At 32.9% G+C, this 25424-nt stretch overlaps 1 protein-coding gene across 1 annotated transcript; it reads left to right on the plus strand.

Annotated features, from left to right (window-relative positions):
* Nucleotides 1-252: 252 nt before the first annotated feature.
* Nucleotides 253-833, plus strand: LOC131858896 (uncharacterized mitochondrial protein AtMg00820-like). Its single transcript, XM_059212370.1, has 2 exons — nt 253-363; nt 474-833. The coding sequence occupies exons 1-2, from the start codon at nt 253-255 to the stop codon at nt 831-833; spliced, it is 471 nt and encodes a 156-aa protein (XP_059068353.1).
* The last annotated feature ends 24591 nt before the right edge of the window (nt 834-25424 follow it).

The raw sequence follows: 25424 nt of genomic DNA on the forward strand, positions 1-25424 counted from the left end.
ATGGGAAGACATGAACTTTGGTATGGAAGGGCTGCATCAGTGAAATATTTTAGAGTATTTGGAAGTAAATGTTATATTAGAAGAGATGAAGAAAATTGGGGAAAGTTTGACACAAGAGATGATGAAGGTATATTCCTTGGTTACTCTACTAAGAGCAAAGTCTACATGTGTTATAACAAGAGACTATGAAGAATTATTGAAAGAACAAATGTGAAGGTTGATGAAGATGCTTCAAAGAATATAGTTGTAGAGATGGGATATGAATCTGATGAGTCTACCAGTAAACCAAAAGAAGAAAAGGCTAAAGAAGCAAAAGTACATGATGGTAAGGAAGATGCTCCAAAAATTTCTCTTGACTCTGAAGTATGTGCAAAAGAATCATTCAAAGAAACAAATTATTGGAGACAAGAACAGAGTTTTTATCACAAGAAGTAAAGTTGTTGAAGAACAAGTGAACTTGTGCTTAATTTCAGAGACAACTAAAAACAATAAAGGATTGTTGCAGTGATCAGCATTGGATGAAAGCTATGAACGAAGAATTGGAACAAATTAAGAAGAACCAAACTTGGGAACTTGTTCCAAGACTAGCTGAGAAAAATCTGATAGGAACTAAATGGGTATTTTGGAACAAACTAGATGAAGATACTCATGTAGTGAGAAATAAGGAAAGACTTAAATGCAAAGGCTATTCACATGTAGAAGGTATAGATTATGAGGAGACTGATGCTCCTATAGCAAGAATGGAAGCTATCAGAATGTCTCTGGCTTTTGCAGCACACATGGATTTCAAGATCTATCAAATGGATGTGAAGTCTGCATTCCTAAATGAGTAACTAAAAGAGGAAGTGTATATATAACAACTGGAAGGATTCAATCTATTAGATACTCTAGATATGGTTTGAAATTTGAAGAAGGTGTTGTATGGATTGAAGCAAGATCTTAGAGCTTCATATGCAAGACTTGACAGATATTTGCTAAAGCAAGGATTTCAAAAAGGTAGTACTAATAGTAATCTCTATTTTAAGGTTGTAGAAAATGATATCTTAATTGCAATTGTTTATGTGGATGATGTAATCTTTTGAGGAAATGATGGTATGTGCAAGAAGTTTGCTAATGAGATGCAAGAAGAGTTTGAAATGTCTATGATTGGGGAGATGAATTTCTTTCTTGGTTTACAAGTTAGTGAGAAGGATGATGACATACTTATTTCACAATGTAAGTATGTTAAAGAATGTTGAAGAAGTTCGGGATGGAAAATGCTAAACCTGTATGTACTCTTATGGCTACGGGTTGTAAGTTGAACAAAGATTTTGAATCATCGAAGACTGATCAGAGCATATATAGATCAATGATTGGAGGATTATTGTACCTAACTGCTACTAGACCAAATATCATGCATGTCCTTTATCTTGTGGATAGATTCCAACAATATCCTAGAGAGACACATGTTTTTGTTGAGAAAAGAATTTTTAGATACTTAAAAGGAACAAATGATTATGGTCTATGATATCCCATAAGATATAATTTCACTCTTATTGCCTATACCGATACAGGTTGGCTGGTTGTGTAGATGACAGGAAAAGTACGAGTGGAGGTGCATTTTTCCTTGCACCCCGGTTGGTTTCTTGGTCAAGTAAGAAACAAGATTCGGTATCTCTATCTACTACTGAAGCTAAATATATTTATGGTACTACTTATTGTACTCAGGTGTTATGGATGAAACAAAAGTTGAAGGATATTGGAATATTATTTGATGAACCTATTCCTATCTTTTGTGACGATGCCGATGCAATAAATATTTCTAAGAATCTAGTAGTGCATTCAAGAATGAAATAAATTTTAATTTGGTACCACTTCTTGAGGGAGAAAGTGTTGGAGAATGAAGTGAAGCTTGATTATGTGCCTACAAAGGAATAGATTGTTGATATCTTTACTAAAGAACTTGCTAGAAATGCTTTTGAATATCTCTGGGAGAAATTTGGGGTTATTGCCCCTCTTTTTTTGAACTAAATGTATATAGAGGTGCATTAGTCCAATGAACTTCATGAATATTATCATTCTGGACTAATGATTTTGGGGCTACCTCTTAGGGCGAGCAAGGTGTAGTTGTAAGTCTTTTCTAAGAGTTTAATAGAATGAGATAACATTCTTTATGCTTAGGCCTTTATTCTTGATGGTAAAGGGGGAGAGAATGAGAAGCTTGGAGGGTAAGCAAAATGGGGGAGAGACAACATATTTGAAAATTTTGGTATGAGAGCTATTGATATTGTTGTTGTTGTTGTTGTTGATGTGTTTGCATCAATGAAAAAGGGGGAGAATTTTGTAAGGTTGATCACAATGAGCTATTAATGAGTTTTCATTGATGTAGACATGCTTTGGTTGTCATTAGTGACTGATTGATATAATTGATGTTGAGTTCTTTGTGTAGTTGTGCTAAGAGATTTGCTTTGCATATCTTCTATATTATACATCTATTCATGTAGTTTGGATATGTTGTTAAGAAGTATTTAGAGATGTTATATTCTAGATTTGGTGCTTCAGATTGTTGTGCTTAGGAAGTTGCATTTATCAGTATGTTCGACAATGTTTTCTGTATGAAATGTGTGCTCCACATTTCTTTGCGTTATAGTTTTTGGTATTGTTGTGTTTGAGTTAAGTTGATAATGTCCCTATCTTCATTCTATTTAGTTGGAATGCGTTCTTGGGATTCAGAAGCATGGTTTAAATTTTAATGGTGTTTACTCTAGGTTTGGCTAACCTCGGGTGTTTACACTTCATATTAGTGCTCCAATGATTGTGGATTGTTGTATAACGTGTTTGATGTTTATTTTGGTCTGAATTAAGATGTGTCGTGGTCCTCTTTACATTCTTTTCTACCGTGGGAATGTTTAGTGCCAACCTAATTTGATTTGTGTTACGTTAAGATGCTTAGCTGACCTTGGGAGATTTTGTATATGTGAGGATGATATAAAGAGAGATGTTTGAAGATAGAACAGATATGTGTGATATGAAAGAAAGTGAGATGCAATGAAGGTGCATGAAAGAGGATCTATCTCCCTTATTGTTTGATGACTAGTGTTTGAATTGGTGAAAAGTGTTGATTTATGTGAACTTTCATGTGTTAGCTATCAAAAGCAGTGAGTTGAAGATATCTACAGATCTTATGGTTGCAGAGGTGCATAAGTGGTGGATTCTTTCTCTTTTATTCTTCTTCATTTTAGCAAGGAGAATTTCTTTATTTCTTTCAGGAAATGAGCCTTTCTTTGTAAAAATCACCTTAATTGGTGTCACCCTAATAGGTGTTCATATATCAAGAATTTCATTCTTTGTGGTTTTTCCCCTAACAAGGTTTTCCATATAAAATTTGATGTTTCATTGTGTATGGTGTGTTCTGGTTTTCATGCTCATATCTTTCGATGGATTAAGTAATAAAGTTAAGCTGTTGCGTATCTAATTTAAGGAATAGATTTAAGATTTATTTATACAACTGATTCACCACCCCCCCCCCCCCCCCCCCCCGCCCTCTCAGTTGTCTTGTGTGTTAGAAAATTCAATAGAGTGCCCAATTTTTGGTCCCCCATATTGGTGAACATTCCCCTTGTGATAATCTTGAATTCATGCAACCCTATATGGTTTTGGATGTTTCATCCTTTTCAATTTCAACTTCCTTACCATCTTCTTAGGAACCAAATTTTCTATACTGCTACTATCAATGATAACTTTGCAACACTTACCTCCTAACTTGCATACCAATCTAAAAAAAATTCCTTGATCTGAGATCCTGAATTGTCTCTTTTTGCAACAAAGATCTCCTCATGACTAGTGATTTTCCCATCTTGGGTTTTCCTACAAATTGTGGAAATCCAATAGGTTCTTTCACATATGTTTATCTTCAACTTTTCTCCCCTCTTTTACTAGCACTCCCTTGGTGACATTCAAATGCTCAATGTCTTCCACATTTAAAATAGGTTCCTCTTAATAGATTCTTGTCAAATCTCTAATCACTCCTTTGATATCTGTCATTGTGGTAGGTATTGCTACTTGCTCTATTATTGTAGTAGAAATTTATTTCAGTCCTCCAATGGAAATTATCGTGCTTCTCTCATATTTATAATGTGTATTTCCATCATCTTTTTTCTCTGCATATAGTCTTCTTTCACCGCATTATGGTATACCCCTTTGGAATCTTCATCCTCTTCCTTTTTACCTCTATTCAAATCCTTTATTTAACTTTTAATGTAAATTAATAGGCTTCTTCAGCAGTTTTCATTCTTACAGAACTCAATTCTTCTTGGATGTTTTTCAAAGGTCATTTATGTATCATACCACTTTCTCCTTACTGGATTCACTATATTGACTCCTAATTATCATCTTATGGAATTCTTTAGTATTACCCTTCACTATCTTCTCCTTTTTCCTTAGGTTCTACAATCTCTTTAACATTTATGAATCATAGTCAATAGGTATGAAATGATTCTTCAACTTTGTAAACATCCTATCCTACTTTATGATTCTTTATTTTCCTCTCCTATTTATGTCCAACTAAACTTCTGTCCACCAAATACTAGCATGTCCCTTCAACCTGAATTTTGCAAATCTGACCCTTTCCAGACCTGAAGTCAATTTCCTCATACTCAAAATATTCTTCCATATCAATTATCTATTTAATCATTCCTCAAGATTGTAAGTACCAACATAATTAGAAATTTTAATTATAGGTCTCTTACATATTTGGAGAAATAGCCCCCAACATCTTGACATAGTATGACTCTACTTCTTATAAGGTTTCCTTATTTAGATTTGGAGCTCCTAGTTCATCATTAGCAATATTACTCTCATGTCTAGGTTTTAGACCTCTTTTCCTATCTTCTTTTACAATAGCCAACCAAATTTTCATTATTCTCATCATATTAAGCATATTTTTTTGTTCTTCCAACAACATTGGCTATTCCAAGCATCCTTGTTATAGTGGCATCTTTCCTTCAAATATCTAGTGCAACTACCTCAAGTTCACTATCCAACTACAAGATTACAACTACTGCATAATCGATTCTTTACTGAAAAATACTCAAGTAGATTGCCTCAAGTCAATGATCTATTCACCCTAAGATCACCTGGAATGCCTTTGATCTTAAATGATTCAAAACTAACTCTGACACAATTTGATGTAGTCATGGATGGAGGGTCTTGAGAGAGGACTATCCAATCTTGTATTTGAGAGTAAACATAGCAAAAATATCATAAAACATTCCCATTGGCATGTTATATGGATATTACAAATTGGCTCACACGTTGCCATAAGCTTATTACAAGCTTACATGCAACATGACAACAAGACTCAAATCTCAACTATAAAATTTTCTTAGTTTCTAACCATTAAGTAAATCTTAAGGAATAAAACCCGGATGCTTAAATATGATCCAAGCCTTAAGAATGATCCGTATAACACCCGATGTACCACGAAACATATCGATTGACGTAAATTCGATAATGAAGTTTCAAGAGTTGATGATTTTTTTGTGATTCCAATTGAATATCTCCCTAGTCTCATTTCTCCTTATAATATGTTGAGTTTTTTGTCATAAGGTATGAAAAGGCTCTGCAAACTTCACTTGATAGGCTCTATGTTGTCTGCTCCACGCTGTGAACTTTTGATGATGATAACTTCTAGTAATTTTTTCTAAAGTTGATGTAATGTAGATATGTTATGCATGAGAGCTACTAGACTTTGGTTCCTTGTGAGACAAATTGAGATTTTGTAGTGAAAGGTGGTGAGGTGTTGGGATACTTCTATCTCATAAGAAAAGTAATAGCTAATTTAGCATCTAATGAAAGTGAAATAATATCATAAAATAAAATTGCACTAAAAAAAACCATCATTAAGATGCTCTAATTATCCATTAAACTCAAGAATAAAATTTAAAAATATCTTATTATAGTATTAACTAATTGTATCATTTATATTTGGAAAGGAATTTCAACTATTTTGATTTTTGCTATCATCTTACTAATAGTATTAAAATAAAAAGTAAAAATGATATTATTAATTAAAATGACATATTAGAGTAAGATTTCAAACAATATTATCTAATCGATTGATTTACATAGAACTTTAAGAACAATGAAGACTAATTTAACCAACACTTAATGAAATAATCACTTAAAGAAAAAATTATTAATGTTATCATTAAAATTAATCATTTTAAGCAACAATTAATTACTATCTACTTGTGTTAAATTAAAAGCTATTTAATTTCATTTGAAGATTGTATGAAATTACGTATTTCTAAATGTAATTACATAATGAATAAAAAGAAAGTAGCAATGAGGGGTGAATAGCAATTATTTGATACAATTATTAAAATTTAAAAATTAATTAAATCATTTAAAAAAAATTGATCTATACTACTATAGTATATAAAGTATCATGTAAATTTGAACAAGTTATTTGATAAATAAATTTGGTTGAAGAAATGGTAAAATATCCTTCCACTTAGTGTCTTCCTTTGTTTTGTTTGGTTATAAAGTGGTGAAATTGTAATAAATTGATTAAATTTTAATAATTTTCAAAAATTTAGTTTACTCTTTCATTCCTTATTTTATCCCTCCAAATTGAGTATGAATTTATAGCCCATTTAAAATATAAAATTTCAACTATATTATATAGTAAAACCTTTCTTTGAATTTAATAATAATTATCCATCATTTTATTGTAGTCAAAATTGAGTTTCAATGCACATTGTCCTTTTATTATCCTATCGTTAAATCTAAGAGCTTTATTTGTTAGTTTTCTATATGGGTGCACTATCCATGTATTTGATTACATAGTTTGAATATTACACACAATAGCCACATGTATCAGTCTGTAAATACATTAAATATAAAATATATTTATTTATAGTTAATTTTGTCTCTCACATATACATACACATACACATATAAGATTTTTATTTAATTTAACATAGTTTTTGAAATTAATCCTTCAACTCCACAACTCTCAAAGATCATTGGCAATCAAACACTTTGTCACAGAGAAATAATTAGGATATAGAGGTCAAATTGATTTAAAAAGGTGAATAGTATTGATTATACAAACATCCTAAATAGATAACAATGATAAACTGAATCCTTATCAAGAAAAAAAATACAAAAAAGACAACCCTTGAAAAACCCTCGTATAGGATAGAAGGAGATCATGACATGTGTCCCCATCCTATGAATAGAGACAAAATAATAACATGACCTAAGTAAGCTTAAGAAATAGAGTACTAAATTACTCTAACACCCCCCTCTAAAGTGTAACTTAGAGAGTAGCTAAAACCTTTAAATGTGAATACATAAAATGCTAGAGATCGATCCCAACAATTAAGGATTGACGAGGTACCCATGTACAAATGAAAAAGATCTCTCACAACTAGAGAAAAGGAGAAAATTTTATGAAAAAAACTCCTATCCAAAAGAGAGATGCAAAATGAAGGACTAATAATCCTTCAAAAAAAAGTCCCCAAAAGGATAGGAACATCTAGTCCCATGGTCATCTCATTTAAAAAGGATGGATGCATTTGGATATGCGTTGATCTTCGTACACTAAATGATGTCGAGTATGTATTAGTTAAGATCACTGAAGCACAAAGAACTTGCAGACAATTGTTGAATGATAACTACCATAGTGCTAAAATGAAAAATCTCCTTTGAAAATAAGATGATTAGGTCGAAGAAGATAACAATATACATGAGTAACCCCAATGACACTAATCAAACAATGATCAAAAGCAAAAAAGGAAAGCAATTTGACAGTCGAAGATATAGTTGCCAAAAGAAACACAACCACAAATTAGTTCTTATAACCACTCAAAGACAAAATAATAATAATATATGGTTAGTTAAAGCATATTATTGAAACATAAAATAGGCATTGTACATAATACAAGAGCATCTGGATCCACAAGAAATCCTGTATCAACCAAAAAAATATTTCTTGAGTTCAATTTTCAGTTTCAATTCAGTTTTGTTGTGCTTTGATTTATGTTTCGTCGATTGTTGCTAGTTGCTTTAAGAGAATTTCTAAACTCAAATAGGTCTAATCAAGGGCATCAACTTGTAAAAGATCTTAATAGATACGTATAGTTAAAATTTGGTGAATAATGGATGAAAATTGGATAAGTTATGAGCATGTGGAGTTGAACTAAAATCAGACTTACAAAACTTAGGTGTTGAACTGAACATGTTTTTCAATTGGTTCCAACTCATTTTTTCACATTTGCAAGAATTTAATGACAACCTAGATTTTTGAGTAAACTCAATTGATCTAATTTCTTAAGTTCAATTAAACAATTTAAACGAATAGTTTCAATGATGTTGTCAACGTGCAACATCAATCAAGATGAGGGTCACTTGACAAATGATGACATAAGCATGCCATAATGATGAAGTTAGCATTATATAGTTTGGAGAAAAATGCAATTGAATCAAATGAGTGCACTATTCAAGATGTTTAGTTCAATAAGAAAAGGAACTTTAGCAAAAAGGATAATGTTGATGTAATGATGATATCAACAAGGTATGGAATGTGAGGTATTTCCAGCGAACCTAAATATTTAACAAGTTATAACAATCCTATTCAAATGGATACTAGACTTCCACAAGATGACAAAATGATGTTGTTAGCAATCTACAGAGAACAAGATTTTCCAAGTGAAATAGATTTGTACAAAATGCAAGATTTTGTAAGCAAAATAGACATGTGAAGTTGTCAACCTAAACTAGATAATTGTGGACTCTCATCAACCATTTTGATGTGCAATGTTTTATGTTCAAAGTGAATTTTCTTATTGGTATGTTGATTCAATTCTTCTAACTATGAGATTTTGAAATAGTTTAACTTCCTTGAACCTTGAAACATAAGAGGGAATTTGTTGTAATCTTCACAAAGATATGAGGAAAGGATTGAAGTTGGGAAAATTCTTGAAAGTTCCCATTTGTAAAAGAAAAAATTTCTCAATAGTGATGACTCAAACCCATGATGTAACAAAGAGGAACACCATGAGGAAAAGGTCAACTTTGTATTGTATTGAGAATGATGTTTGTTTTGTAATAAAATCCCTATTGTAGGAAACTATACTTATTTTGATCAAGAGAATAAAGTATGATTTAGAGTTTGGGCTGTGAGTGGATTTAGGATACATAATCAGGTAATTTGATAAGACCCCATGATCTTAATTGCATCAAGTGTTATTGGATCAAAGGTAGTTTATTGTGGTCATGTCAAGAGAAGGATTTTACAAACTGGATATCAAAGCCAAGTTCATTGGAAAAAGGAAGGGAAAGTTGTAAGATTATAAAGAAGTTTAAAGGAAAAGAAGTTCTGGAAGTTATTGGAGATGGCTACTTGTTGGACAAAGATAGATGATTTATAAGATAGAAGAGATGAATTTTTTGTTGGTTTAATAGATGAAAAATGAACTTGACAAGAAAGATGAAGATATTGTTAAAGAGATGGTGGTATAGCCTTAAAAACTGGAAGGTATCTCAACAAACTCTAGGAGATGGTAGAAGAGGATATTTGTAATTGAGAAGAGTTGGATGCTCTAAGTGATTTGTTTCAAGTATGACAAGAGACCTATAGCTACATAGTGTAGAGAAAGAGGCAGCATAAGCCAAGGAAAATGTATGTTTAAGAAGTTCATTGAAAGTTGTAAGAAATTAGTTACACTTGTAGTCCTATAACTACATGACATTAATACTCTATAGGTTGGAGAGATTGTAACAAGTAAAATCTTGTGATTGAAAGGGGACACGTGAGTCTCTAGAGAATTTGCAAAAGAGTGCATAGCAATATGGATGTCTTCAAGGAGGACAAGAAAGATCATGAAGAGACTAGTGAAAATCTTAGTTATGGAAAAGTGAGAAATGAGGTATACAGAAAGTGTTTTAGAAGAATTGAAAAGATTTAAATCAAGATAAGATGCATTACAAATTGAATAGAGTAGAGAAAATGTTGTAGCCAAATGAGAATATGATAGAAAATGTTATGACCAGGGCATGGTAAGAGATGCTAATGGGGATAAAAAAGTAGATAATTGTTATCTACAAGAATGAGAAGACTGGAGTGAAATGATGATATGGGGGAGCTTAATGAAAAATAAATCCTTTTGGAAGATGATAAAGAAAAGATGATGGAAATAAGAGAAAAATAAATGAGTTAAGATTGAAACCCATATTTTATCTAATATTAATTTGTTTGTAGGAATAAAAAAGAAATGAGAGCAAGAGAAAAAGAAATCATCTTGCAAGTGGATAGTAGAAAAGGAAGAAATAAATAATATTGTATACAAGTGATGAAAGAAGAAATCCTTATGAAGAAGGATAACAAGAAAGATGTGGAATGGAGAATAGAAATGATGAATCAAAGAATTAGCAAAGTACGAGAAATGGGAAGAGTGAAGGAATAGTTTATAAATGTTGAACCTACAATGATTATGAAAGCAAAGGGAATAGTTGACAATTTTGGTTTTTTATAATAATATGCATAATGATCTATTTGTAGGAAATTGAGCAAATGAAGCAGATGAAGGAAAAGAAAAGGTGATCTTTTAGAAGCCCTTGTTTGATAAAGAAATTGGTGAAGATGGAGAGGATTCCTTAGCAAGAGATGAAATTTGAAAATTAAATAAGTTACTAGATGAAAATTCATCAAGGGAACTTGATGATGGAGCAGAGTGTCATGTATATGTCACTAAAGAAGAGATACTCATACAAGATATTCAAAAAGAAGAAAACAACAAGATTACAATAGAAGCATGCATTTTTAAGGCATGAATGTGGTAGAGATTGTAGTTGCAATTGGGTTTAGGTTGAGAATGAAGGTGCAGGAGCAAAAATAGCATGTCTTTTAAGGGACTTAAATGGATGGAATAATGAAGTACATAGGATGGAGGGATGAGAAAATGAAGATGTGTACAAGCAAAAGACAAAAATTACAGAGGTAGAACTTAATTTGTTTGAGGTAAGTATGTAGATTTTTATACAAGACATGGATGAAAAAGGTATTATATTTGAGGGGAACAATGAATATATGAATAGGGATGTACACATGGTGCATAAAGAAAAGCTATAATTATGCAACATGTAGAAAAGCAATATGGAAAGAAATAACCAAAAGAAATTGTGGAGAGCAAGATGATGGAAGATAAAAAAATCAAGATTTTTTTAATTGGTATAATTTTATTTATGTTCATTTGTATACGTGAGTCATTTAAAGATTATTCATGGGAGTAATTCATTTGAGTGTAAGGAAAATAAGATGTGAGAAAGGAATGGAGTTAAGGAGGCATGGTTGCAATAATTAAATCTAAAGTGTTTGCAGATGTAGAAGTGTAAAGAAGAGAAAATAGGCGAGGAGAGGGGGATAGAATTTTTTTATTTTTATAATATTTGTAATGTTGATGTGTATGCAAGTGAGTAGTTTTATAATTGTTATGTATTTTTTGGTTACTATGAAGTGGAAATGGTTAGTGCTAGTGAAGAAGAAATTCAAAGAACATAGATGGGAAAAAGAAAATTCACAAAGTGAATAATGTTGATATATGAATGTAGAAGTGGATGTGAAGGAGGAGCTTAAGATGAGATTGTTTGATGAAAAATATATTTGTTGTAATAAATTTTACACAAGTAAAAAGAAGAAGGATGTCGTAGAAAAATGATGGGGAATGATGTTAAGAGGAGAAACTTAGTGGAGGTGGACTAATAACAATGGGTGTAACCCCACAAAAGACAAGACAGGAGGAAAATATTTTGGAGGTTGGATTATAGTGAACCTATGTTCACAAAAGTAAAAGGTGACCAAATTTGTTGGAGAATGATGATGATTTTACCAACCAAATGTTGAAAAAAGAGAAAGAAGAAAATATTTCATTCATCATTAGAAGCATTGGAGTATACTCAACATTTTCACATTTTGGAGGGATGATTTAATCACTCAACTCCATTTTGTGAGCTTATGCTCACAAACTTCTTACCAAGATTGTTTGATTTATGATAATTTGAGTCAACAAACAATTATGTATTAACCAAAAGAATTTCAAGTTTTGTTTTTAGTCTCAATTCAATTTTGTTGTGCTTCGACTCTTATTCTATTGGTTGTAGGTAGTTGCTTCAAGAAAAAAATTAGACTCAAATGGGTCAAATTAAAGGCATCACCTTAAAGAAGATCTTAATGGGTACCTACACTTCAAATTTCATGAAGAATGGATGAAAATTGATTAAGTTATGAGCATGCAAAGTTTTGGTCTATAATCAAACCTGAGAAACTATGTCGTTGAATCAAACATTTTTTCAATTGGTTCCCAGTTATTTTCTTGCAACTAGTTCTAAATTATTGTTTGCATTTGTGGGAATTTCATGACCAACTAGATTTCTGGGAAAACATTAATTGAACCAACTTCTTAATTTCAATTAATCAATTCATATGAACAATTCTAATGATGATGTCAACATAATGTAAGCATGAAATTGTTGAATAGTGACATAATGAGAACATTAGCATTGTACAGTTTGAGAACAAATATAACTAAATCAAATGAGTGCACTATTCAAAAGGTTTTGTTCAATAAGAAAAGGAACTTCCATAAAAGGACAATGATAATATCAACATGGTACGAAATGTGGATTTTTTCAAATGAACCTAATTATTTACCAAGTTATAACAATCTTATTCATATTGATGCCAAACTTCCACAAGATGATGTATGATGATGTAAACAATGTATTGAATTTTTTTTTCAAGTGAATCAATATCAATTGCAAGATTTTTCTTGTGAGCAAGACATACAAAGGTTTTTACATGAATTAGATAATTGTGAACTCTCACCAGCCATTTGGATATGTAATGTTTTTTGCTCAAAGTGGATTTTTTTCTTTGCACATTAATTCAATTCTTGTAATTTCTAGATTTTGAAACAATTTAATGTCCTTAGAGCTCAAAATATAAAAAGGAAGTTGTAATCTTGAGTGTTGGGATCAAAGGATTGATGCGAGTTGAATTCATGAAGGTACCCAAGTAAAAACAAATCAATAGTGAAGGCTCAAATCCATACCATCCAACACTATCCAAGGAACAAAACCTGACTATTCCATTCATAAAGTGTGTATTATAAATCCAATTTAGTTTCATTTATAGAATATACAATGAAGAGATAAGGATGATTACTCCCTCTCCAAGAACCATAAATCACCAAGATGTTTTATTTGCTAGTTCAGTTTTTATATTATTATTAGTTCATACTTATACATCCATTGGATTCAATTTTTCTATTAGCTTAACCAACCATATCACATAATTAAAAAATTTCTATGAAATTTCTATTGTCTATATTTACTTTTTATTTTACATAATTATATAAATATCATTTTTCTTCTTTTTATTGGTCTATGTTGCAAACACTAAATGTAAAATTCAATTTTCTCTTTATATGCCGAAGGCATCTCTTATTTGAAATGGACTACCTGCATGTACAAATCAATGAATAAAAATGAAAGCAAGATTATGCAAGAGATATTCGCCATTCGTTCATTCCTACGTACCTTCTTGTAGTCATAAATGACCATATACATGTTGCATCATCATTTTTTTCACGAGTTCAACACCTGTCCGCTACTCACATTGATCTCAATCAAAACTCTATTTAAAAGAAAGTTACAGAGGGAAACCTGGTCAAAAATATTCGGCGGGTCTCCAAACCATACTTGCTAATTACTGATAGCTTGATTCTGTATGACATTAATCAAATTAAGAATCATGATTATTGTTGGCAACAAAAATGAAGGAAAACTGAGAGAGGGGGGGTGAATCAGTTTTCACCGGATTATCAAACTTAACCTCAAATGCAAATCTGATAAACTTCAGTAACAACAAAGATAAACAAATTGATAGCACAACACACAACACCAAGATTTTGACATGGAAAACATGGTTAAGGGAAACCCACGGTGGGAACCTACCCACAATAAGATGATACTCGACAATAGTATGGGTAAATATTACAATGGGGAATGCACCTGCATTTAGGCTCACTGCTCAAGATAAGATGACCCACAAGGCTACAACCCTCAGGGAAGTCTCACTGACTAACAATAATATTCAAAATACAATTCGGATTACATGAACTGAAAGAATAGCATCTCCAAATGCCTGATGACAGTTCTGGTTAAGCACATTTGTCTGCTCTACAACTCTCTAATCTCTGCTCAATCACTTCACAAAAAGATGAACATGTTTATTCGCACATACACAACTCTTTGATAATGTAGACACAACCGCCATACTAAAATTACATGAATATCAAACCTATATATACCGATCATCAACCTTGGCAACAAGGTCGACTAAACCCTCATCTCACAATTACAAAATTACATCACACGATACAAAGATTGATTGCCATGTCAATATAACAATATACATGATATAACAAGGACCTAAACCAAATCTCCAAACACGGAATACCACCGAAAATTGTGCCAAGGTCAACCGTAACACGCTACACCACCAAGAATATCGCATAACATGAAGAATATCACCAGATCAACAAAATCACCAAGAACGCACACAAAAATCAATGTAGACCACCCAAAAAAATAGAACACAATTCGGAAACGCTAGCAAGCACGTTAGAATCATATGTAACAACTGCACCAACACCACTTATCAAATCTTCATTGATCAACATCTGAAACTCAAGAATACTCAAACAACAACTACTAGCATGAAGAAAGATAACTTGTGGAGCACCAAATCATGAACCATATGAAATGAAGATACACAAGAGCATCCCAAACAATCTCCCAAAATCTCAATACCAAACTCTGCAAATCACTAATAAAAAAACCAAACTGCAAACTGGATCATACGATATGATCAATTAAGCTTCTGGATCACCAAAACCAATACAAGAAGATATAATGATACAAGAAATACTCCATATACCGAACCATGATCCCAATAAACTAATTTGCAACCACCAGAGAAATAAATCACAAGAATATGTTGACATCAATGGCAACAACATATCCTAGCATCAACAATGTCCAAGAATTACATTTTGATATATTATCTGCCAAAGTCTTTTACGGTATGCATGGCTTTGATCACCCTTCTTCCTCTCTAGTTCGTTGTTATCTCTATTTCATTTTTTTCCTTCTACTCCTCAAGACAATATAATATCGTACAAGGATGTTTATATTCAAGGGATCCGTCTTCATCGAGTTGCTATGAATCACCAACTTCTTCCATTTTTTCCATTTTTTACCGTTTACTTGATGTTTTGGTTTCCACTCCTACAAACTCTGTCCTTTTGCCCTCACTAATATTGTTGATAGCACAACACAGTTGTACTCTTTTATATAGTATCAATAGTCATAACATAACCATATTGTAAAACATGGATTTTTACTAAGAATAAACAAATTTTATGTTGGAACAACTGTGACAATGGTCATGGTAAAACCCTAAATAATTGGTTGTGTAGGAATTGGTAAAGAAACTAAAGACAATGGTGACCTGAGGGTTGAGATAACATTGTTGTTATTAGTGAAGGGGTATAAATTAATTTCGAAAGCAATAAACAATGAAAAAGAAATAAATGAAGTAGTTAGGAATGGTAGTGGTAGAGTAGATACAATGCTACTAATTCTAATAGATTTGAAATTCTATTAAACTTGCAAAGTCTAATGAAACCTTAGGAAATATATAAATATGTGGTACCATTTGAATTGGACCGTAATGTCGGATTCAATTGAACGAGTGAAAAAGAGGTTGGGGAAATAATTTTCATAGTTTGGAAATCATCTTTCTTTTATTTTTACCTAATGGTATCCCCATGTCCCAACCTCACGCTCAACAACCCGTATCTTCTATTATTATAAAATTTAATAATGTAATCTCTATAAAATTGAGGCTATAGGCTCCTCTTCATCGCTAAGACAAATATTGAGGATCTTGATAAATCTTTGATTTCTTTCTTACACTTTACCTTGGACACTACCTTGACTTCTTGCTCAAAACCTTCTATGATATTAGATAGGTCATCATAACTAAGCAAGTTTATTATATAAGGGCCATTGTTTATCGGGTTTAATAACTTTTATCAAGATAAAGTTACTCCCAAAGAGATTAGGATTTTTTTCAAATTGATGGTTGATGCTTGTGCTAAAGCACCTAAAAGGTCTTATAGCTTGTTTAGTTCTCACTAATTTCAAGTTATCCGTAAATTCTTGATCAATTAACATGAATTTATTCAATCAGTCATTCTCTTTAGTCCCTTCAAACATCATGTGTACAACATATACTTTTGACTTTAACAACTAAGTTCAATCTATCACCCATCTATCTAGATCATATTATACATTTCAACACCTTAAACCTATATGGTGATGTTTTCCTAGCAATTATGTGAATATTACCAAAATGAAATTCATCTCCTACCAAATGGGTTTGAGGGGATGTATACAACAAATAAATCAAGATTTTCCTTAATTAACCTTCCACACCTCTTCGGCACACCCATTGCACACCATAAGTGCAATTGCTAGTTTTATTACATATTTCAATTCATTTAACTCATTATATCATCAAATATCAAATCATATTAAATTAAAAATTTGTATGTACTTACGATCTATCGTGCCATGTTTGCCCTTTGTCGCCAACTAAAAACATAGCTTTGCCTTATTCGCATAGACAAAATTCTTTGAGCTCATTTATTATCTGGAATAACTTTTTATTGTTTAGAATAAAAAGCCATTTTTGGTGGGGAACATACGTGGGTGTATTATTTCTAGGTAATAGAATTTGGCTCTAAAAACGCAGACCACTTTTATTTCGCTTTGTCCCAAACCTAGGTATTTTTAGCCCTTTTTTGGCCTACTCTATTTAAGTCTTTCAAATTCTAGATTTTGTACACTTGCAACTATTGGTTTGAGGAAAGGGAAAGTTAATTACGGATAAATTTAACCAACTATACATTTTCTCTAACTGCTTAGAAAGCCTATTGGTTGTTGGTTGTTTATTTCTTTTGATTTCATTAGTTTTGATATGTATCAAAAAAATATTTTAATTTATTCTATAGATTGCATTCATTGAAGTGCTTTAATCAATTAGTTTGCACCAATCAAAAGTGATTATTATTTTTTCTTTAAAAAGAAATTTGGATTTTCTAAAGTTGAGATTTATATTTTTAAATTTAAGATATTATAAAAAATTATTTATCTACATTATGATTGGTTTAAAAAATTTGGTGTAATAGGAGCAAATTTTTAGGAATAATAGATTTTTTAGGTTTTTTTGGATTTCTTTCTATTTTAAAAACTAAAATGTCTATTTTAAATATTTTTTTCATTTTTATTTATTTATAATATTGTAAATAAAATATTTTTTTATAAATAGACATAAATTTTATTAATTTTTTTATTTGAAAATATAGATAATAAAATCAATTATAAGAACTTGATTTAGTTTAAATTAAATTAGATACAAATATTTATATTAAAAATAAATAAACATAATTATTATATGTATTCTTATATATATATATATATATATATATATTTGAAATCATTTTATTTTTTAATAATTTTATAAAATTATAAATATTTTAATCATTTTAATATATACAAAATAATTTAATAACTTTTAATCATAAGTTTAAATATTTTTCATTAAGTTATTCAAAAAAGTTTATTTTCACTTTTATAATTATTGTTTGTTATTTTATTGAAATCAATTATAATTAATATTACATAAATATAAAAATAATATAATATTACATTACAATTTGATAATTAAATTTGAGATTAATTTGAGATTAATTTTATTATTACAATTATAATTATATAATTTTTTAAAATTAAATTAGGATTATACTTTTAAGAAAAATATATTTTTTCATTATAAAATGTGTATTATATTATAATCATTATGCCAAAGTCATTCCCTATATGAAGTGAACCACTTGCTTATTAATATCAATGGTTCAAAATTAAGGAGGTAGTCTTGCATTCTTCTCCTCAATTTTGAACCATTGATTTCAATAAGCAGGTGGTTCAATTCATATAGGAATGCCTTCGCCATAAAAATATGCATTTAAATATTATTTATTAGAAAAAAAAAAAATGCATAAAAGAAATCTATATCTTATTATTATCTACTTTTAGTCAAAATATGTCTTAATGTTATTTATTCTTTTATAAGAATATTCTATCTTTTTTTAAGTTTCTAAAAAAAAAAGAAAAAATATTGAAAAACAAAGAATTTGCTTTATTTAACTCTAATTTTTCATCTTCTTTTCTTTTTCCTTTTTCGGTAAGTTTAAAATATTTTAATTATTTGTCTTTTTATAATAATTAAAAAATAATTATAATTAATTTAATCTATAGTTATTTGTCTGATTAAAATTTTAATTATGATAAAAAAATTATATTTTAAATTAAAATCTTTCTTTTATTACTTTTTTCTTTTGATAAGAGTATCTTTTAATATTATCTTCTTTTGTTAGATATTCTATTTTTATTATCTATTCTAATTCTTCCACTTCTTCTTTTAAGGATTAATTATTTTATTAAGTTAAATTTGTCGAACCTAGGGTTTGACATGGACCATCTGGCTGTACTCGGTGTTGGGGTTCTCTCTCCTGCGTGTGAAGGAGGTAGTAAGGCCTCCTCCACGGTGGTAAATATTCTCTTTCATTTGCCTTTGTGACCCATTCTGTATGCTTCTTTCTTTGTCTGGCTCTCTTCGTTCGGTAGAATTTATTTCAAGCGTGTGAAGGAGGCTTCCACATTCAATGCCTGATGGAAGAGGACTCAAGTGGGATGGGCATTAACTCGACCCAATCGATATCCTCGAAGGTGGTGGAAGAAGGACTTATCGGCAAGTCCTTTAGAGATATCATTGTTGGAGACTTTGTGCAGGTCCCCCTTGAAGCCAAGTTTGACCTGGTAAGTGCTTCCTCCTTTGGGTGCGATGGTGGAGATGGAGGATGAGGTAAGGGCCCTTCCTCGCCTCTCTATACCTTTTCTATTTTTCCTAATGAATCTATGGCCAAGGCTCTTGAATTGGAAAATCTCAAGCTTCAAGATATCACCATTTTCTTTGCTGTTACTGATTTAGATAGATTTGTCCGGCTAGAAAATTTCTAGATGACTGGATGAAAATGGTATGGATTAAAAAGTTAGGGTTTAATTTCTCTTTCTGTAGAATGATTCAAAAAGGTTTATTCGTTATTTTCTTCAAAGATAGTAAGTCAAAGGCGGAGGTCCTCCAAAAAATATTCTGGGTTGTTGGTCAAACCACCTTCAGAGCCCTCAAATGGTCCTTTGATGTGATTAATGAAGAGATTTTGGCTCTTTCTTGCCCTCGCTGGCTCCTGATTAAGAATTTGCCTCCCATCTTCAAGAATTTCATCCCCCAGATTCTAGAATCCGTTGGTAGAGTGATTAGGGTTGATCACTCCTCAAATCTTATCCCCCACCTGGATGGTAGAGTCCTAGTCTCCATTAACTCTGACATTAATATTTTGAGATTTATTGAAATTAAACTCCAAGGCGACACATTCACATGTGTTATCGAAACCCTAGGAGGCCTGAATTATTGCTTTCTGTGTAAACGGGAAGGACACATTAGAAGATTATGCCCTATCCTTTCAGCCAAGAAAAAAAATGGTGTTAACCCTCCTAGAGCGGCCTCTAAGTCGGGTGTCGTTGCTCCCCCCAACTCAGCCACTAAGACTGAAGGATCCCCTCCTATCCTAGAAAAATTGGACTCTCTCAGAAAGGCCATTAATAATGTTGTGGCTAGCTTCCTGAAAGAACAACCTGTGAACCCCCCTATTATTGAAAAAGATTCCACCTTTGGCTCCTTTAATGCCGACACCCCCCCCCCACTTGTTTGTATCTGCTGCCATCTCCCAAATGGAAGGAGTCGAGGGCTCTGGCTTCTAGGTGGTCTCTAGAAAGAATAAGAGGACAAAAAAAAATGCCCAACAATTGGCATTGTAAAAAAATAGGGCTAGAGGGCAACAAAAACCATGCTCTATTAAGGCACCCATGGAGGATGGTGCTAGTAGGCCCCCGCCTGAGACCTTATTAATGAATGATTCAGACAAGGACTCCCATGTTAAATCTATTATTAAGTCTTTTGAAGGGATTGATCGAGGAAGCTGTGATATTAGAAGAAGAGATGTAACCTCCTCTACCCCTTGTGATCCTCATTCTGCTCCTAACTCTAATCAATTGCAGGCCTTGGCTGACTTATCCAATTCGGCCATAGTATAGACTGGGTCTGAGGATCCCCGAGGGGATGGAGATTTTCCCCCTCCCTCTCATATCATTTCCTCTTCGGACTTTGTCCCTATGAAATCTAATTCCTTGGTTGATGATGACAATGTCTTCTATGAGGTTATACCAGCTGCTCCAATGATTGACAATCCTAAACCAAATTGCCCTTCTCAGTTAGGTCTATCTGAGGGTGATACCACTGAGGAAGCCTCCTCAGTAGACATTAATGAGTCTGAGATTGAGACTAAGCTGAGATCCAACTTTTTAGTTACTAATTGTGAAGGGACTAGGGATAATGATAATCCGAATGATGATATTTTTGAGTTTGAAGCACTCACTAGGAGGAAAAGAGATAGGTCACTAGGCTCTAAAAATAAGCTCTCTCCCCTGCACAAAAATTCTAACCGGAAGGCTAGCTTCCCCAAGTGTTTTAGCAACTTTAAAGCTGATAAGAATGATAATCAACTTTTTGGTTACCATGAAGTGCCTATCTTAGAATATCTGGGGGTTGGAATCCCCTGATAGGAAATATGTGGTGAGAAGAATGTTTAATCAACATAAGGATTTGGACTTTGCCCTGTTACATGAAGTTAAAGCCATTAGTTCTTGTTTGGAAGTCAATCTTATTTTGTGTGGAGAGATGCCCTCAAATTTTGCACTAAACATGAGAAAGGCAAATGGGGGGTTGTTGTTCTTATTAACCCTAAGTGGAGAAACTCTATCATTTTCTCAGGAGTCTCCCCATGCATAGGGTTGTATGGATCACCTTTGAGCATGGTGACTCTTCCTTTGGGCTTTGCATTGTGTACACTCCCAATGATTATATGGATAGATTTGACCTCTGGCAATGACTTGCATCCCTTCCAGATATGTTGTGGATCCTAGGGGGAGACTTTAACATGGTTGAACACAAGGAAGATAAGTTAAGGGGAGCCAATGTTGAATGGAAAAGGGGGGAGAAGTTACATTGGGAAAGACTAAAAAGAATTAAGAGACTCTTTGACCCCTTGGAAGGTTTAAAACAATCCTATAAGGGCATCTGGTTTACCTGGTGCAATTATCAAAAATCTGGAAACAAGATCTTCTCTAGACTTGACAGATTCTACACCAACAAGGATGCCTTCTCCTTTGTTCCGGATCAACAAGGGTGCCCGATGATTGTGAGGCCTTCTTCCTTATCTGACCATCATCCCATTTTTGCCAATATTGTCTTCAGAAGTGCTAATAAGACTGATAACAAAAGTGGTGGCAAAGTCATCCTCAACAGTAAATTATTGCAAGATCATGATGTTTTGGCTGCTATTCATATTGTGAGATTGTTCAATAAATGGGATTCTCAAGATATCTCTAATATTACTAGGTGGAATACCTCAGTGTCTAGCTAGAAGAAGATTCTTTGCATCATTGGAAAGAAGAAGGCCAAGGATGCTAGACAGGTGGAGCTTATCCTATCCTCTAATCTGCACAAGGCAGAGAAAGACATTCAAAGAAACCCTAACAATTCACACCTTACCCACTTGGTGGCGGTGGCTAGAGATAAACTCAGGAAATTTCAGCATGTTAGAGCCATGGGAGCCAGGACTAGAGCTAGGATGTTGTGGTTGTCTCAAGGAGATTAAGGGTCAAAATTCTTCTTCAACCTTCTGAAGCATAAACAGTTCAAGGAGATAATAGACAAGTTGCGGGTGGACGACAGGTAAGTCTTTGAAGAAGAAGAAGAAGAAGAAGAGATCATGGATGAATTCCTTAACTTTTACAAGATGTTGTTCTTCTCAAAGGATTCTCCTGCTTCCATGCTTGCTAGAGACAAATTTCAGGCTCTTATCCCCAAGATTCTATCTCTTGAAGAAGGTAGGACTCTTAGTAGACCCTTCTCAGTTGAGGAAATCAAAGGAGCCATCAACTCTTTGCATAATGATAAAGCCCTCAGGCCAGATGGGCTTACCATTGAATTCTATAAGGCTAATATTAGCTGGATTATGGATGACTTGCTAGAGGTCTATAAGGAAGCTACTAAGATAGGGTCTCTGGGTGCTGACATTAATAGAGGCCTTATCAAACTTATTCCTAAAGAAGGGGACAAGGCTCTTATCAAAATTGGTGTCATATCACACTACTTAATGTATATCTTATAAGATCCTTGAGAAGATGCTTTCTATTAGACTTGAAAATATCCTGCACAAGTTTATTTGTACCACTCAGACCAGATTTTATTAAAGGGAGGTAAATCTTGGAGAACCTCATTACCAGTTGGGAGGCTATGGAGTGGGCTAGACTTTCGAATCAAAAGGTGGCCATGTTTCTGCTGGACTTTGAAAAGGCTTATGATAGGATTGAATGGAACTTTATTTCCATGATGCTTAAAGCTTTTGGTTTCGCTGAGGTTTTTTGTCAATATGTTCAGGTACTTCTTAGGGATGCTCATTCCTAGGTGGAAGGTAATGGGTTGATCTCGCAGCCCTTCAAGCTTAGTAGGTATATTCGGCAAGGGTGCCCTCTAGCCCCTGCTCTCTTTGTAATAGCCTTTGACGATATATTTTACATGCTTAGGGATAACTCTCTCTCCCCTAAGGTTAGAGGGATCTCCCTTCCGGATAAATCTGAATTGCTTAACATTGAGTTTGCAGGCGACACTGCACTTTTCTTTGAACTGTCCAAGGAGAACATGAGTGCTTTATCTGCCAAGCTCACCTTGTTTTGTGATGCTTCAGGGGAAAATATTTTTGAAACCAAATCTACTATGCTCAGTTGGTCTGAGTGGCCACCAGATTGGCTTTCTACCTATGGGTTTCAATGGGGAGGACCTAACACAATTGTTAGATACCTGGGGATTCCTTTTGCAATTTCTCCTTGCCTCAAATATATGTGGGTATGGATTAAGGGCAAGATTGACACCAAGCTTACCAAATGGAACAAACACTACCTCTCACTAGCTGGGAGAGTACAAGTTTGTCGGAAGATTTTGTCATCCTACAGTATCTACTATGCCTCTGTATGTATGTCTAGTAATTATCAAATCAATCAATTGCAGAAGATCATCAGATATTTTTTGTGGTCAGATGGTAGAGGTCACAGAAAAGCACACTCAGTCAAATGAGAGTGGTGTTGTATGGGTAAGTCTATTGGAGGAATAGGACTTAAGGATCTTAAAGTGCAAGGGATTGCACTTGCGGCTAAATGGATCTTCCATGCATTGGAAGGTAATGAACCTTGGAAAGTGCTCATTCAGAACAACATCAGACTGGGTGTTCCCAAGAAGGCTAAATCCTGGAAATCCCTTCTTATTAGTGACCTTTTAGCTGGATCCTTCTTAGTCTCTACCGCAGGCTCTGTTGTCTTTAAGTCTATATGGAAAGCATGGGAAATCGTTAGATTTAGTATTGGCAATAATTGGATCAGTCAAGGTAACCAAGTTTTTGGGGAAAGATCAATCTGGTTGAACTTAACCCACAATGGTAAACCTCTCGCTCTCAATCAAGGATGCTCGACCAAGAAATGGGCCAGCAAAGGTATTTTTTGTCTTAAAGATATTATTGTTAATTGTGCTCTCATTTCAAGGGATGATCTCTCCAGAAAATATCAGCTTCCTTTATCTAATAAAAAAACTTATAACATAATGTACAATGCATGTGATCTTTTGCATCTTCCTAAAGGATGCGATGCGAATGAAGATAGGTTTGTATCCTTCTCATGGGTTGATGGCAGCCCACTCTGCAATGTGAAATCGGTTTCTATCTATAAAACTATCATATAATGCTAATATTCTTAATCATGTTAATGCTAGCTGGTACTTGGATCTATCACATGCTCAATGAGGTAAAATATTTAAGGCTCTTTGGAGCTCTCCTCTGGCTCCTAAAAAGAAAACTTTTAGATGGTTGTTAATGCTTGATAAGTTGCCTATTAGATTTGATTATAGTAAAGAAGATCTTTGTAATATTTGTAAAGTTAAGGACTCAAGTAGACATATCTTCTTTGACTGTATTATTGCTAAGGAAGTGTGGCTTCTTTTTGGTTTGATTATACTGATGCATATTAACATACTTGATGTTGTTACTGGATTTATTAAAGGCATTAAGAAAGACACTAATCTTTTTTGGAATATGTTATCTTGTGAAATCCTTTGGTATATATGGAGAATTAGGAATATAGAAAGATTTCAAGGGGGATAAAGGGCCCTTACTGAGTCTTTTTGTAGACTCACCTTTCATTTTATCTTCTCGCAGGTTACTATGGTTATGAGGCTAAATAAGGAGAAATTTTGTAGGTTCCTTACCGACGAACATACAAGAATTTTTATCTTTGAACTCTCTCATGGATATACCTGGGGGAGAATGAATGCTGAAAGAAAACACCCTTTGTCAATGCCCTGGATGCTCTTATGGAGGAAAAAAGAGGAAATGGGTAGTCGGTTCACCAGCAAATGGTACACTCTACCAGAATGTTGGATGATCGGATGTTGGTCTAGATGGAAGGCCCCTTTGGATGGATTGCTTGGATCTATCACAAATTTGTCTCATGATGGATGTATATAGCTGGATAGCTTTTGTATATGCCTCTTTAGTTGTATAGGCCTGTATATGTTTTCCATATATCTCGGTTTAGGACTGTATAGGCTTTTTGTATATGTTGACGGGTATTTTGTATAAACCCATAGGTCAATATCCTAACCTTTACATACTCTTTGATGTGGTTATCTATTTAGAAGGCTGGCATGAATTGCTGATACAACTTTAATTGTTTTGTATTTCAATTTACTCTCTATTATCAATATAAAAATAAGTTACATTTGTATTTTAATTATTTGTGGGTTTTTTATGGAACTACAAATAATAATTAAAAGATATTAGAATTTATACATTTTGTCTTATTAGAAATTTATTATTATAGAATAATAAATTTATTTTTTTCACTGATTTATATAATAAAATAAATTTCAACTTAACACCTAAATTAAATGTTTAGAGCGAGAGAGAAAAAAGGAGCAACTAATTTTTTATTACTCATTTCATGCCAATAATATAAGGATAACATATGTCCTTGGGGAGTTATGTTGATGTTAGCATGTCATTTGATTATTATCTCCATCTCCATCT

This window comes from Cryptomeria japonica, chromosome 10 (genome assembly GCF_030272615.1).
Source record: "Cryptomeria japonica chromosome 10, Sugi_1.0, whole genome shotgun sequence".
In the NCBI taxonomy this organism is placed as follows: domain Eukaryota; kingdom Viridiplantae; phylum Streptophyta; class Pinopsida; order Cupressales; family Cupressaceae; genus Cryptomeria; species Cryptomeria japonica.